The 15511-nt window shown below is 46.5% G+C and overlaps 1 protein-coding gene across 1 annotated transcript in view; it reads left to right on the forward strand.

Moving 5' to 3' along the window:
- Nucleotides 1-2252: 2252 nt before the first annotated feature.
- LOC121289704 (VPS10 domain-containing receptor SorCS1-like) overlaps nt 2253-15511 on the forward strand; it is a 409049-nt gene continuing 395790 nt past the window's right edge. Inside the window, exons 1-6 of the mRNA XM_041209328.1 lie at nt 2253-2338; nt 4720-4898; nt 6245-6324; nt 8930-9125; nt 10999-11103; nt 12265-12332. Coding sequence (XP_041065262.1) covers nt 2253-2338; nt 4720-4898; nt 6245-6324; nt 8930-9125; nt 10999-11103; nt 12265-12332 — 714 coding nt within the window. The remainder of the gene's footprint in view (nt 2339-4719; nt 4899-6244; nt 6325-8929; nt 9126-10998; nt 11104-12264; nt 12333-15511) is intronic.

Consider the following 15511-nt stretch of genomic DNA (forward strand, 5'->3'; position numbering starts at 1 on the left):
ACCCTCTTAATTGTCAGAGGGCCCGCTTCCGACTATTGTGTGAACCCGCCAAGCGAAATACCGCGCAAACGGGCGATGATGTTGGGACACTCGTCCACCATCCAGCGCGATTTTACACCCGATCGGGCTGGGCGCCCGCGTCCATCCACAGGACGTACAATTCTGCCCAACAGAGCCTTGTCTTGTTATTTGTTGACTTGGGTATATGGCTCCTGACTGAAAACATTGTGCTCAGAATTTGCCTGATGCTGGTCAGGCAGAGGGAAACCCCCCCCCCCCCCGATACATTGACCTGGGAATCACAGGGGCTGAATTTCCATCCCAAGTCACGGGGTGGGGTTGGGGAGCAGGCAAGCCGGGAATATAAGACATGAGACCATAAGACATAGGAGCAGAAATTAGGCCATTCGGCCCATCGGGTCTGCTCCGCCATTCAATCATGGCTGATAAGTTTCTCAACCCCATTCTCCCGCCTTCTCCCCGTAACCTTTGATCCCCTTACCAATCAAGAACCTATCTATCTCCGTCTTAAATACACTCAATGACCTGGCCTCCACAGCCTTCTGTGGCAATGAATTCCATAGAATCACCACTCTCTGGCTAAAGAAGTTTCTCCTCATCTCTGTTCTAAAAGGTCTTCCCTTTACTCTGAGGCTGTGCCCTCGGGTCCTAGTCTTTCCTACTAATGGAAACATCTTCCCCACGTCCACTCTGTCCAGGCCTTTCAGTATTCTGTAAGTTTCAATCAGATCCCCCCTCATCCTTCTAAACTCCATCGAGTATAGACCCAGAGTCCTCAAACGTTCCTCATATATTAAGCCTTTCATCCCTGGGATCGTTCTCGTGAACCTCCTCTGGACCTTCTGATATTGCAGCACCGAGCTGTAGCTGACCTCCCGTGCTCCGAGGGCGGACTGCTCACAGTTGCCCCTGCCTCGGTCACCTCCTCCCGCTCACCTAGGAGACGCTGGTCTCCTTTTGCCACCCTTTCTGAACGGGTGACATTCCACTGAGGTGAGTGTTTCTGCGCTGACGGAGGTGGTGCCTTGGAAGGATCTTCCTGGTCTGAAATTCCTGCACAGTTGTATGCCCCTCAACAGCTGACCCTGTGGGAGAGAGATAAGACATTACTTAAGAAATCTCTTCCTCTGTTAGTAGCTGCTTATCCAAAGCTGCAGCAGTGGATAACAGCTTACGCATTGGCACACACAAGGACAGAGATTCATCCCCTTTACGTGCAAATACAGTAAATGCTTTCACCTTCTCTGGGGTGGACACCCTTCGCCAACTTCCTGCTGAGCTATCACCCTGGTAGTTTCAAAGCCTCCTGCTCCTCCACTGCTGTCAGTACAGCGAGATATGCCAAGCGTGAGAGAGTTGAGAGCATGGTGCTCACCCTCAACACTTAGGCAGCTCACACAATTTCTTTGTTATTTGTTCATGGGATGAGGGTGTCGCCGGCTAGGCCAGCATTTATTGCCCTTGTTCAGAGGGCATTTAAGAGTCAACCACATTGCTGTGGGTCTGGAGTCACATGTAGGCTAGACCAGGTAAGGACATTAGTTTTTACAACAAACAGCAATGGTTTCACAGTCATCATCAGACTTTTATAGAATTCAAATTTCAACCTCTGCCATGGTGGGATTTGAACCTGGGTCCCCAGGGCACTGGAATACTAGTCCAGTGATAATACCACTATGCCGCCACCTCCCCTGCTGTCTGTTTCTCCAGTGCCATCTCCTCCACAGGTGCTTGTGGTGTGAGGGTTGCCCACAGCTCAGGAGAGCAGCTGGGCACACCTGTCCTCACTGTTCCTGAGCACAAAGATGACTCCCAGCTGCACGGCTCATCTGTGGGTGACTCACGATCTAGACGCCTGCCATCTGGGTGTTGCGTTGCGCTCAGCTGGCCAGACCTCAGAAAATCATTGAAGCATTTCCTGCACTACACTCACCCCGCAGCTGCTCACCCCCCTGAGCCGTCTCCATCCGTTCCCACTCCGCCCGACTGGCTGACCCCCCCCCTCCCCTCCTGCCGCTCTCCGCGTACGGAACTCGCTTCCGGGCTGCCCCCGCCTTTAACAGCGCCTTCAGGGAGGCGTTGGCAAATACTGAGACCGCCCTCCCAGGGTGCACGTCTGTGCTGCTGCTCCACCTCATTCCGGCCTCTGTCATCACCCAGGCCGCCGGCGTCCACAATCTTTCGGGTGCCCTTTAAATTGGGCTCGCCCATTGGCAACCTGCCTCCTCAGCATGTTCACCGTGACTAAGCTGGCCTCTTCCAAAATGCCGCCAGACATCGGGCAGCGGCATCGAGTGGGGGTTCAGTCCCAGAAATGGTACCTGACCCGGGAATTCAGCCAACAGCACAAAAGGAGGCCATTCAGACTGTCGTAACTGCGCCAGCCCTTTATAAGAATGGTTCAACCAACGCCAGTCCCCCCCCCACCCTTTCCACATAGCCCTGCAAATTGTTCCCTTTCAGGAGTTTATCCAATTCCCTTTTGAAAGCCACAATTCAATCTGGCTCCACACTCACAGAGTGCCTTCCACACCCTAACCACACGCAGCGTTAAACAAAAGCTGTTCCTCGCGTCACCTTTGGTTCTTTAGCCAATCGCCTTAAATCTGTGCCCTCTGGTTCTCTAACCTTCTGTCAATGGGAATAGTTTCTATTTACTCTGCCTGGGCCCCTCATGTTCTTCAACACTCCCATCCAAACTCCTCTCAACGTCTTCTTCTGCTTCAGGAGATCAGCCCCAACTTCTCCAATCTACCCATGCAACTAACTTCCCTCATACTTGGAGCTATTCTCACAAATCCTTTCTCTTTAAACCTCTTTAAAGTCTTCACATCCTTCCTGAAGTACGGTACCCAGAACTGAACACAACACTACAATTGAGGCCAAATCAATATTTTATAAAGGTTCATCATTGCTTTTATAGTCTATGCTATGATTTATAGATAAAGGCAAACAACCCATATGCCTTTTTTTTTAGCCACTTTCTCATCCTGTACTTCAACGATTTGTGCACCCATACATACTCCCAGGTTTCCCTATTCCTGCACTCCTTTTTGAATTGTACTCTTTTATTTTGCCTCTTTGTTGATCTTCTTACCAAAGTGGATCACTTCGCACTTTTCTGTGTTAAGTTTCATCTCCAGTGGTCCTAGTATCGACCCCTAGGCACCCCACCATACACCGTCCTCCACTCTGAAAAACAGCTGTTCATCACTACTCTCTTTTTCATCTCACTCTGTATCCATAATGTTCGACACATTTGTTCTCAGAGATAAATTGTCTTCCTTTTATTGCTGAACCTGATTGATGATCTTGTGCTGATGTTGTAGTTGTGTTTTGACACACAGTTAAAATTATTCAGCTTGCAAGAAGTTGCTAATGGGCCTGTTTGGCCTAATGATGTTCCTCTTGTTCCTAGAGATTCATAATCCCCCATGTTCTAACAATAGGTGCTGCAGGTTTGCTTGTGTGGTGAATCTCCAGAGAAAGCTGCGGCGATGCAGTTTTAGTTAGTGGGCTGCGAGGAGTCTGAACACTGGGCTTTCATCTCCTCTCTAAGCGAAATCAAAGGCTGTGTTTCTTTATTTATCCTTCAAAGTAATTTCTCTCTCTCGGAAATGGCTGCAAGCAACTCTCAAGAGGCATCTTAGACTTGCCAATGGAGCAGTTAGAGGGTGTCTTTTTTAGGAACACGTTTCTAGCTTTGTTTTAGATTCGTTTTGTATTTGTTGAGCTGAAGGGTGTCAATCGTGGGAAATTGGAACATTTCCTCTTTTTTTTTGCACTACGCAGACATCAAACATTCCAGCGTCAGGTCTCGAAAGTGCTAGCAATGTTCGTCCCAGGATAAAGGATTGGGCGTTTAGGACTGAGATGGGGAGAAATTTCTTCACTCAGAGGGTTGTGGATCTCCAGAATTCTCGAGCCCAGAGAGCTGCAGATGCTCAGTTGCTGAAATATTGCCCAGATAGAGGTTGGTAGATTTTTGGGCACTAAAAGGAATTGAGGGAGAAGGGGATAGTGCAGAGAAGTGGAGCGGAGGTAGAAGATCATCCCAATTCTTACTAAATGGCGGAGCAGGCTTGAAGGAACCAACGTCCTTTACCTGCTGCTTTTAATAACGGCCTGAATTTTGTGTTCCGCGGCTCAAACGCACGTGAAATTGAGCGAAATGACGTCAGGCGTGTGTCCTGATGTAATCATGCACACGCGTGCAATATTGACGTTGGTGGGCGGCGACAATTTAAAGGCCAAGTAGGGTCATTCAAAAACCTATCCTACATTACCCGTCCAATTTTACAGTTGGTGGACAGGCCAATCGGCTTGGCAGGCTTCACGATTTTGTTACAACCTCCATCCCGGGCGGGATGAAATGTCCGGGGTGAAATATCATTTTTAAAAATGTCCGGTGACTGAGGCTTTTTTTTTGAGTTCTGCTGTCGGGTGCTCGAATGTGCCGCGTAGACACAGCTGGCTGCGTTTTTCCTCCCCGTTTAATCTGTCCAGGTCGGCAGCTCCTTGAGGCAGCTCTGCAGCCGCTTGTCTTCCTTCAGGAAGTTTGATTGCACCCTCACTTTTATCGGCACCCGCTCTCTTCCTGCCCTCCCACCCCTGCCCCCCCCTCGCCCCCCCAACCCCCCAGCAGCGCCGAGCCTTTCTCAGTGCACATTTCACGCTGGCTGCCTGTTAACTGACCAGCCAACGTGAAATTGCGTTTTGGGGGCCTGAGGGCGCATTTTGCATCCACATTCGGGCCTGCCAATTGCGTGTGCCCGCTGAGGGGAAGATTCAGGCCTATGTTTGTATAAAGGCTCCCCTTCAAAGTATCGTAATTCCAGCCTTGCTGCACCAGTTGAATAGTTCTGTTGCCCACGCAAGTACGACCTCTCTGAATGAGATTACCAATTAGTGATAAGTTATGGACAGTTTCAGTCCCCCAACTGCAAACGTCACCCCCTTCCCACCTCCCCTCCCCACCACAATCGGATCCCCTCGATCACTGATTCTTCTCACGATCACCAACTACTTCAAGCCCTTTGTGGTCACCAACACTCTGATCTCTGCTCCAGATCTCTTCTGCAATCAACCCTGCACCCCCTAAAATACACTAGGCCCTCACTCATCTACCCCAACCGCCCTTGCAGTCCTCCACCCTGCACAAGCCCACGACTGTTCCTGGGCTTCAGCCTCTTGTGCAGTGATCCCCAGTCGATGGGGATGTAAGCCTGTCAGTCAGGATGGCTCCTTGGCAGGGGATCCTGTTCAGAGGACATCCAAGCTGCTGTAGAGTTAAAACTCCACAACGTTCGAGTCGCCAGAATTGCATCCCCTTGCTTGGAAATCACATCCCAGTGAAGATCAGAGCCATTGACTCAGAGTCACTCAAATAGCTGTTGATAACCTAAAAGGTAATGTAATTCAATGGAAGAAAAGTGGAGGGAATTAGAATGTCTGCAGATGCAGGAGGATAAGAACAGTTGCAGATGTTAATCGCTTGCCTACGTAGAGCAAGGTTAAATTAAATGTTAATGGATGAGTTGGTAATGGTGATCCATCTGTGTTAGGCAACAGAGCTTTTCAGCCAATAATGTCCATAGCTGCTCGGTTGGTTTACAGTAAAAAAAAAACCTAATTTAGACCCTTACTTATACAGGTTACTTCATCCTTGACTCAATGATTCTCCCAACTGACACTTCTATACAATACTTAGGGAGAAGATATAGTTGGAGGCAACATCTTTAGATGAAATATTAAACTGAAGCCCATCCATCTGTTCTAGTTGTTACAGGTGGATGTTGAAGATCAGTAGGCACAAATTCATAAAATTTACAGCACAGGAACGGGCCCTTTCATCCAACCTGTCCATGCATGTATTCATGTGAGCCTCCTCCCACTTGACTTCAGTTAACCCCACCTGCACGTTCTTCCGTGTCTTTCTCCCTCGCATGTTCTTTAAAAGCATCCATGTTATTGACTCCAACTACGCGAGGCAGAATTTTACACCCTGCAGGCGAGCGGGTGCCCGTCCCCCCCTGACCCGAACGGGCGTAAAGTCACCCGAGAAGACATCGGGCCGGCATCCCAGTGTCATCACGCACTCGGGCGATGTTTCGCTCGGCAGGCACATGCAAGAGTCAGAAGCACGCCCGCCGAAAACTAAGGCCTCTTATACCAGGCCTCTTAAGCCTCTAATGGCGCAATTTTCTCCGATTTTTTTTTGTAGCCCGTCCAACCTCACAGTTGGCGGAGGAGCCAATCGGCCAGGCGGCCTTTGCATTTTTCATCAAAACTCATCCAAGGACGGTATGGGACCTCTGTTATAAAGTAAAATGACAGTATTTTTAGGAGGTCTATTTTCAGGTGCTTGATTGTGATGCCCGGACATCTTTTTGGCAACTTTTTAAACCTTTATTTAATCATTGGAAGGTTCTGCAGCACTCCCGCCCCCCCACCCCCCCAGAGGCAACTGTCTGCCTTCAGGGAGCCGTCTCGAAGCGCTCACCCCGCCCCCGCGATGACATCATCGCCCGCCCTCTTCCCGCAACCCCCCTCGGCACACCCCCCCGCCACAGCCCACCCCGGCAGCCAATTCGGGGCCAATTACTGCGGCTGGTGGTCCGTTGCCTGACAGGTCATGACCCCATCCCACCCAAGGGTCAAATTCAGGCCCACATGACATTAGAAGTTCTGCTACTGCCCTGTCGAAAATACCCTTTCGCAACCAAGCCACCAAACCATCGCTTCACGAGTCATTCATTTATTTCATATAAGGACAGAAAATGCTGAAACCGACCCAGGCGGCGGCTGCGGAGAGAGAGAAACAGAGTTAACGGTTCAGGTCGCTGACTATTCATTTTGTTACTCGTGGGTTCTTTGCTCTGGATAAAATGTCTGCTCTATAACCTCAGTCACTGAAACTCGTCACTCATTTCTTTTTGGGTGTAAAGCATTGTGGCAGCGATTGTTAAGATCTCACTTTTTGAGAAAAATCGGTTCCCAAGGTCTCTCACTCAGCAGAGATTCAGTCCCCCCAAAACACCTCACCCACTGGAACTTGTAACTGAGTCCTTGCAACACAGAATAAAATGCAGAAAACATTCAGTGGGTGTCTCAGTCAGTCCATTTGTTTTAATCCCATTATTCCCTTCAAAAGATTTTCTCCGCTTGTCAGCAGGTGGGTGGGTGAGGCAGGGAGGGGGATTCAAGGTCATAAAACAAAAACAGAAACAGAAATACCTGGAAAAACTCAGCAGGTCTGGCAGCCACGGCGGAGGAGAGCACAGTTGACGTTTCGAGTCCTCATGACCTTTCAAGGTCATGCTTGTACAGTGGCCATGACACTGAACTACCAACCCTAACATTTGTAAGTTCAAATCCTACAATGGTAACTCTTGAAGTTAATTAATGGTAATAATTAATTGAGTCTGTTTGGCACCCAAAAACAGAATAAAGGTATGGCAGGATCGTTGCAAAAACCCAACTGTTTGGATTGTAGCGTTAGGGCCAACTGTTAAACTGTAAGATAAAAACAAAAATAAAAACAAAAAACTGCGGATGCTGGAAATCCAAAACAAAAACAGAATTACCTGGAAAAACTCAGCAGGTCTGGCAGCATCGGCAGAGAAGAAAAGAGTTGACGTTTCGAGTCCTCATGACCCTTCGACAGAACTTGGTGAATCCAAGGAAGGGGTGAAATATAAGCTGGTTTGGGGGGGGGGGTTGGATGGGGGGAGACAAGTGGAGGGGGTTGGTGTGGTTGTAGGGACAAACAAGCAGTGATAGAAGCAGATCATCAAAAGATGTCACAGACAACAGAACAAAAGAACACATAGGTGTCGAAGTTGGTGATATTATCTAAACGAATGTGCTAATTAAGAATGGATGGTAGGACACTCAAGGTATAGCTCTAGTGGGGGTGGGGGGAGCATATAAGATTTAAAAATATTTAAAAATAATGGAAATAGGTGGGAAAAAGAAAAATCTATATAATTTATTGGAAAAAAATGAAAGGAAGGGAGAAGAAACAGAAAGGGGGTGGGGATGGAGGAGGGAGGTCAAGACCTAAAGTTGTTGAATTCAATATTCAGTCCGGAAGGCTGTAAAGTGCCTAGTCGGAAGATGAGGTGTTGTCCCTCCACTTCTCTCCCCCCACCCAACAACCCCCCCTCCACTTCCCCCCCCCCACCCCCGCCCCCTCTAAACCAGCTTATATTTCACCCCTTCCTTGGATTCACCTAGTTCTGTCGAAGGGTCATGAGGACTCGAAACGTCAACTCTTTTCTCCTCCACCGATGCTGCCAGACCTGCTGAGTTTTTCCAGGTTATTCTGTTTTTGTTTTTGTTAAACTGTCAGGTTTGAATTAGGGATTACAAAATGATTCCCTAATGTTGGGAAAGCGAAGCCGCTTCCTTGGTCTGGGCCTACGAGGGATTCCTCTCCCAGATCACGGTGCCCTCAGGGTGGTATCCCACTTTGTTGGGAAAACAATGGCCACAAAGCAAGAAGACCGACTGTCAACTTCTAATGGGCAACTTGAGATGTGCAATAAAGGCGGCTCATCAGGATTGTCCACAACCTGAGCACAAATAAAAGACAAGAAGCCTTTGATCCCCCTAAAGCAAAAAACCCGGACAAACTTTTGGACCAGATGCTGTCGCTAAAGGAGCGGGGAAGAATTCTTGCCCCAGTCCAGGTAAATTAATCCAGGTCCTTCATTCGAAAAATGTGTACAGTGAACAAAATATGGATTCACTGGAGAGATGCTTAGTTGATGTCACAAAGACACCATGGCAAATGACTTTTAGGGGAAACAGCACAAATCAACATCCTCTTTCTGTCTGTCTGCCATTGAGGAGATACCAGAGACAGGAAAACCCATTGGTTAACTGGAACATTGTCTGGGTACAGAATTCAGTGACGAGTCCCGGACGCTTGACTTTTGGTCCGTTTTTCAACAATCATCGACACTTCCATGATCTTGTTGAAGGAATAGCGAGTAAACCATTATCTGTCATCGCGCCACAGAAGCCAGGAAACCAGACACTAATCCACAAAGTAAGAGAAAACCATTCAGCAAACAAGCCAACCGCAGACTTGTTGCTAGGTAACTGCTTCACTTTAATCAGAGTTGCCGTGTGAAGGAATGGATGACACAGTGGATTAGGCACTCGGCATTCACTCTGGGACCTGTCTTCAAAGCTAGTCCAGACTGATTAGATGAGTCTACCTTTCTTTTTTTGAATGTAGATAATGAGACCCACGCAACATGAGTTTGGAAAGTTTGAATCCGGTTCATAATGGGCATGAGACTACGAAATAAAACTTGTCTCTATTTTTTGGCGCTAATTAGCAAGCTCCCTGGAGCTGGCACAGTATGGCTGGTGAAGGAAATGTTGGAATACCAGGACAAGGGGATGCACCTCCTGAGATTTGTTATTGAGATATATTGCCAGCGGCACCACAGAGACCTTGATCTAGGAGTTCCTAAACCACCAACTGCTCCCGGAACTGACAGCAAACCTCACTCTGATGATCACGAAATACACTAATAGTAAACACAAGAAGGGATCGCTATGGCCCTGGGATTCTGATGGTCGGGATGGGGGGGGGTGTGGTTACGTCTTATAGCCTTACACCTTCACTCGGGCTTCTCAAATCTTCAAAGTCCAGTGATTCGGGTGCCTGCAGCTTCTTCTCTCTGTGAGTGGGGAGGGGGGGGGTGGGATTAGGAACTGGAGCCGGGAAGGTGGTTTCCCTCAGTTATCACACACACACACACACACACAGCTCTCACTGAAACACCGGCAGAGAATTTGAAGCATGGTGTCGCATTTTGATAAAAGATGATTCACCCAACAATTATTTTTATGGCACAATCATTTTCTAAAAGAACGAGTGCTGTATGTAATAAATAAGGATCCGTGATGTGTGAAAACATTGAATTAAGCTTCTGAGCATCAGATGACATGATGCTTAATATTCCTTTATGGCGCTTTATGAATCTATTGCATCCACGGTGGCTGAGAGATAATTTATCTAATCTCTTCATTGCTGATAGCAGTTTGATGAACAAATTCTTAAATACCAGTGTGGTAGTCAGAGAGAGAGAGAGAGAGAGAGTGCGGCGTGGAAGGTGCCTGGGGGTGGGGGGGGGAAAAAATAATCACAACGATACTATCTGTCACAGTTAAAGTGAGCAAGGGCAGTTTGCAATTCAAGGAACAGCTGCTGTAGTGAGTTACGATCGCTCCAGGTGCCCTTTGCTGGATAAAGGTAGTTGCTGATCACGGAAGAACGCATACAAATTCCCCTTGTTTACATGCAAGGCAAATGTGCAAAAACCATTCTGAGGATGTGTGGAAGGAAAACACGTTGAAATATAGCCAGCACCTTCAGGATTCTTTGGCGTGAATATTAGGATCTTGGCAAAATGGGAGGCTTGCATTCGTATAGCGCCTTTCACGAGCTCAGTGTTTACAGAAGCACTTTACAATCAGTGGAGTACTCTGAACTTTCATAACGTAAGAAATGGGACGGACACGATGTGCACAACATTGGTAGCCATATGATAACCACCAGATAATTTCTTCATTGAGGGATAAATATTGGGGCCATGAGGATGGTCCCCAGGGCTTCACCTGCATGTCTAAAGAGGACCCCACCAGCTTGGGATGGGTGTCCTAATTGCCACCTGCAATTTAAGATTTGCAGTGGGTCCGATTGGTACAGGAGGAGACTCACCACCCCCCCCCCCACACCCCCCGACTGTTTAAAATCAAGGGTTGAATGTTTACCACATGTCATGGCAGTACGAGATGGGAACCGAGACAAAAGACAGAGCCTGAAATGTTTGTCTGGACAAATCATTTTATCAGGGCCCAAACCGGCCTTCAACGCTCATCAACCATCGAATAGCGAGAATAACCTCAGGCTCTGAGATTTCAGAACATCAACCAAGAATTCCAGCCGCTCCACAGGATTGCTGCAAGAGGATGGACGATCGCAAGTAGAGATCAATGAGCTAATGATCCATCGCAGGAGAAGAGAAAATGGAAGCGTTAAAAACTCTTCGTTGGGCGAGAGTAAAACATTACTATTCGCTCGCACCTCTTCAGAGTCTGGATAGTCATTTGAATATCAAGCCGTGTGCTTTCCCTCTCACCTCCAGTGTGAAAATACTGTTCGCAACCTTGACCTTAATCAGCTTGCTAACAGCAGTTTTGTAAGATCATTGTATAGTATGAAAGAAGGAACCTGAATTTGTGCGGCACCTTTCTCAATCCCAGCACCTCCACAGCACTTTTCAACCAAATTGCACCCCGCATGATCCCATAAACAGCAACGTGATATTGTGCAGATAATCTCTTTCTGTTAGTGCACTGCGCCGTGAGTGTGCACGTTATTTCACATGGATAAGAGCCTATGTCTGCATTGCTTAGAGAGAGTTGAACTGCATGAGTTATTGCTCTACACTCTTCTTATCTCCAGTAAATAATAAAAACTCAGCAGGTCTGGCAGCATCGGTAGAGAGGGAAACCGAGTTCACGTTTCAGGCCTTCACCTGATGAAAGGTCACAAACAGGTTTCTCTCTCCACAGATGCTGCCTGACCTGCTGAGCATTTTCAGCATTTTCTGTTTTTATATCATTATTGGGATGTGCTGCTGAGGCTTTATAAGGCTCTGGTCAGACCACATTTAGAATATTGTGAGCAATTTTAGGCCCCATATCTCAGGAAGGATGTGCTGGCCCTGGAGAGGGTCCAGATGAGGTTCACGAGAATGATTCCAGGAATGAAAGGCTTAACATATGAGGAACGTTTGAGGACTCTGGGTCTATACTCGATGGAGCTTAGAAGGATGAGGGGGAATCTGATTGAAACTTACAGAATACTGAAAGGCCTGAATAGAGTGGACGTGGGGAAGATGTTTCCATTAGTAGGAGAGACTAAGACCCGAGGGCACAGCCTCAGAGTAAAGGGAAGACCTTTTAGAACAGAGATGAGGAGAAACTTCTTTAGCCAGAGAGTGATGAATCCATGGAATTCATTGCCACAGAAGGCTGTGGAGGCCAGGTCATTGAGTGTATTTAAGACCGAGATAGATAGGTTCTTGATTGATAAGGGGATCAAAGGTTACGGGGAGAAGGCGGGAGAATGAGGTTGAGAAACTTATCAGCCATGATTGAATGGCAGAGCAGACTCAATGGGCCGAATGGCCTAATTTTTGCTCCTATGTCTTATAGGTTCTGCTCCATTTAGCTCAGATCTAGATACCATCTTGAAAATGTTTTCTTTAATTCAGTCATGGAATGTAAGTGTCGTTGGCTAGGCCAGCATTTATTGCCCATCCCTAATTGCCCTTGAGAGCGCAGTGGTGAGCTGCCTTCTTGAACCGCTGCAGTTCCTGTGGTATAGGTATGCTCACATTGCTGTTAGGAGGGAGTTCCAGGATTTTGACCCAGTGACAGTGAAGGACCGGTGAAATATTTCCAAGTCAGGATGGTGTGTGACTTGGAGAGGAACTTTCAGGTGGTGGTGTTCCCATATATCTGCTGTCCTTTTCCTCCTAGGTGGTAGAGGTCACAGGTTTAGAAGGCGCTGTTGAAGAAGGATTGGGTATTGATGAGATATGAGAAATCCAACATTGTACTAAAGGGAAATTTTCCTTTAACATGGGTTTAATTAATTACATGTTATCAAGGTGGCAGGGCTGGTGATGTGTGGCTGCTGCAGAATGTGGGAGTTCGTGGACATTAGTGTGAATCAGGGCAAACACATCTGCAGTAAGTGTCTACAGCTAGAGGAACTTTAGGTTTGGAGTCATTGAGCTGGAGGCTGAGCTGCAGACACATTAGGGAGGGGGAGAGTTATTTGGACACTTTATTCCAGGAGACAGTCACACCCTTAAGATAGGGTCACCTGATCTGGTTCATGGTCAGGGACAGGAGGATGTGACTGCAAGTGAGACAGGTATCGAGGATCGAGAAGGTGGAAGTGGAGGAACCTCAGCCTTTGCAATTGTCCAACAGGTTCAAGGTTCTTGCTGCCTGCATGGGTGAAAGTGGGGGCTGCAGGATGAGCAAACTGACCATGGTACCATGGTACTGGAAGCCATTCAAGCGAGGGGGAGTTAATAGAAACGTAGTGGTAATTAGGGACAGCACAGTCAGGGGGATAGACACATCTTCTGCAGCCAAGAGACCAGAGACTGTGTTGCATGCCTGGTGCCAGTGTTCAGGGCACCTGCTTTGGGCTGGAGAGGAACTTGCAGTGGGAGGGGGGGGAGGATCCAGTTGTCGTGGTCCACGTGGGAACCAACAGCATAGATAGGACTAGGAAAGAGGTCCTGTTTAGAGACTATGAACAACTGAGGACTTAATTAAAAATTGGAACCTCAAAAGTTATAATCTTTGGATTATTACCTGAGCCACAAGCAAATAGACATAGGGTAAATAATATTAGAGAGTTAAATGCATGGCTGAAAGATTGGCATCAGAGACATGGATTTCCATTCATGGGGCATTGGCACCAGTACTGGGGAAAGTGGGAGCTGTGCCGTTGGAATGGTCACCTGAATCGTTCTGAGACCAGTGTTCTGATGAGTAGTATAAGTAGGGGAGTAGAGAGGGCTTTAAACTAAATAGTGGGGTTGAGGGATCATGTGAGGGAAGATACGATAAATTAAGGAGAGAAGAGAGAGCAAGAGAGCAAGGTAGCATTGAAGGAAATAATAATTAGAGAGTGGCAGGAAGGGACGGAGCATACAAACTTAAGAGAGGATCAGCAGATAAGGCTAGAGGTTGTGAACATAGTGAAAAGAGAGAATTAAAGGCATTCTATCTGGATACATGAAGCATTCGCAATAAGTTAGATGAGTTGATGGCACAAACAGAGGTATGATCTAACTGCCATTATGGAGATGTAGCTACAGGGTGATCAAGTTTGGGGACTGAGTATTCAAGAGTGTTCAACATATAGGAAGGAGAAGCAAAATGGAAAAGGAGATGGCGGAATGCTATTAATAAAGGATGAGATCAGTACGTTCGTGAGACGGTATCTTAGATCGGAAGATCAAGATGTAGAATCTGTTTGGGTGGAGCTAAGAAACAGCAAGGGGCAGCAAACATTGGTAGGAGTTGTTTATAGGCCACCAAATAGTAGTGGTAATGTAGGGCACGGTATAATTCAGAAAATTAGAGGTGCATGTAACAAGGGTAATTCAGTAATCATGGGAGACTTCAATCTACATATACATTGGGTAAACCGAGTTAGCACTAATGCTATGGAGGCCGAATTCCTGGAACATATTTGAGATGGTTTTCTAAAACAGTATGCTGAGAAATCAACTAGAGTACGGGCTATATTTTAGATCTAGTATTGTGCAATGAGAAAATGCAAATGAATAATCTCATTGTAAAGGAGCCTTTAGGGAAGAGTGACCATAGTATGATAGAATTTTACATTAACATAATGTAGTTCAATCTGAAACTAGGGTCTTTAATCTAAACAAAGGAAACTACAGAAGTATGAGGGACAAGTTGGCTGTGGTAGATTGGGAAACTCTATTAAAAGGTATGACGGTAGGCAGACAATGGCTAGCATTTAAAGAATTAATACATGGTTGACAACGAATTTGCATTCTGTTGAGACACAAAAACCCAACAGGAAAAGTGATCCAACTATGGTTAACAATAGAAGTTAAAGATTGTATTAGATTGAGGGAAAAGGCTTATGAAGTTGCCAAAAAAAAGTAGTAAACCTGAGGATTGGGAGCATTTTAGAATTAAGCAAAGGAGGACCAGGAAACTGATAAAGAAAGAGAAAACACAATGTAAAAGTAAGCTAGCAAGAAACATAGAAATGGACTGTGGAGACTTCTGTAGGTATGTAAAAAGGGGAAGGTCAACAAAGAGAAATGTGGGCCCATTATAGGCAGAGACTGGAGATTTTATAATGGGGAAAATAAAGAAATGGCAGCAAAACTAAACAGATATTTTGTGTTAGTCTCTAAGGAGGAGAACACAAAAAACCTCCCTGAAATACTCAAGAACCAAGAGACTAGCGAGGCCGAGGACCTGAAAGAAATTAACAGTAGTTAAAAAGCCGAAGTGGAATAATTAATGGACTGAAAGTTGATAAATCCCCTGGACCTGATGATTTACATTCCAGAGTGTTGAAAGAGGTGGCTTTGGAGAGAATGGGTGCATTGGTGGTCACCTTCCAAAATTCTACAGATTGTGGAATGATTTCTGCAGGTTGTAACCCACTATTTAGGAAAGCGGGGAGAGGGAAAATAGGGAACTACTGAGCTGTTAGCCTGACATCAGTATTAAGGAAAATACTCGAATCTATTCTAAAGGATGTGATAAGTGGACACTCAGAAAATAATGGTAGGATTGGGCAAAGTCAACATGGATTTACGAAAGAGAAACCATGTTTGGCAAACTCGTTAGAGTTTTTTGAGGAGATAACTAGAAGAATATATGAGGG

The sequence above is a fragment of the Carcharodon carcharias genome, chromosome 17 (assembly GCF_017639515.1).
Source record: "Carcharodon carcharias isolate sCarCar2 chromosome 17, sCarCar2.pri, whole genome shotgun sequence".
NCBI classification, from domain to species: Eukaryota; Metazoa; Chordata; class Chondrichthyes; order Lamniformes; family Lamnidae; genus Carcharodon; species Carcharodon carcharias.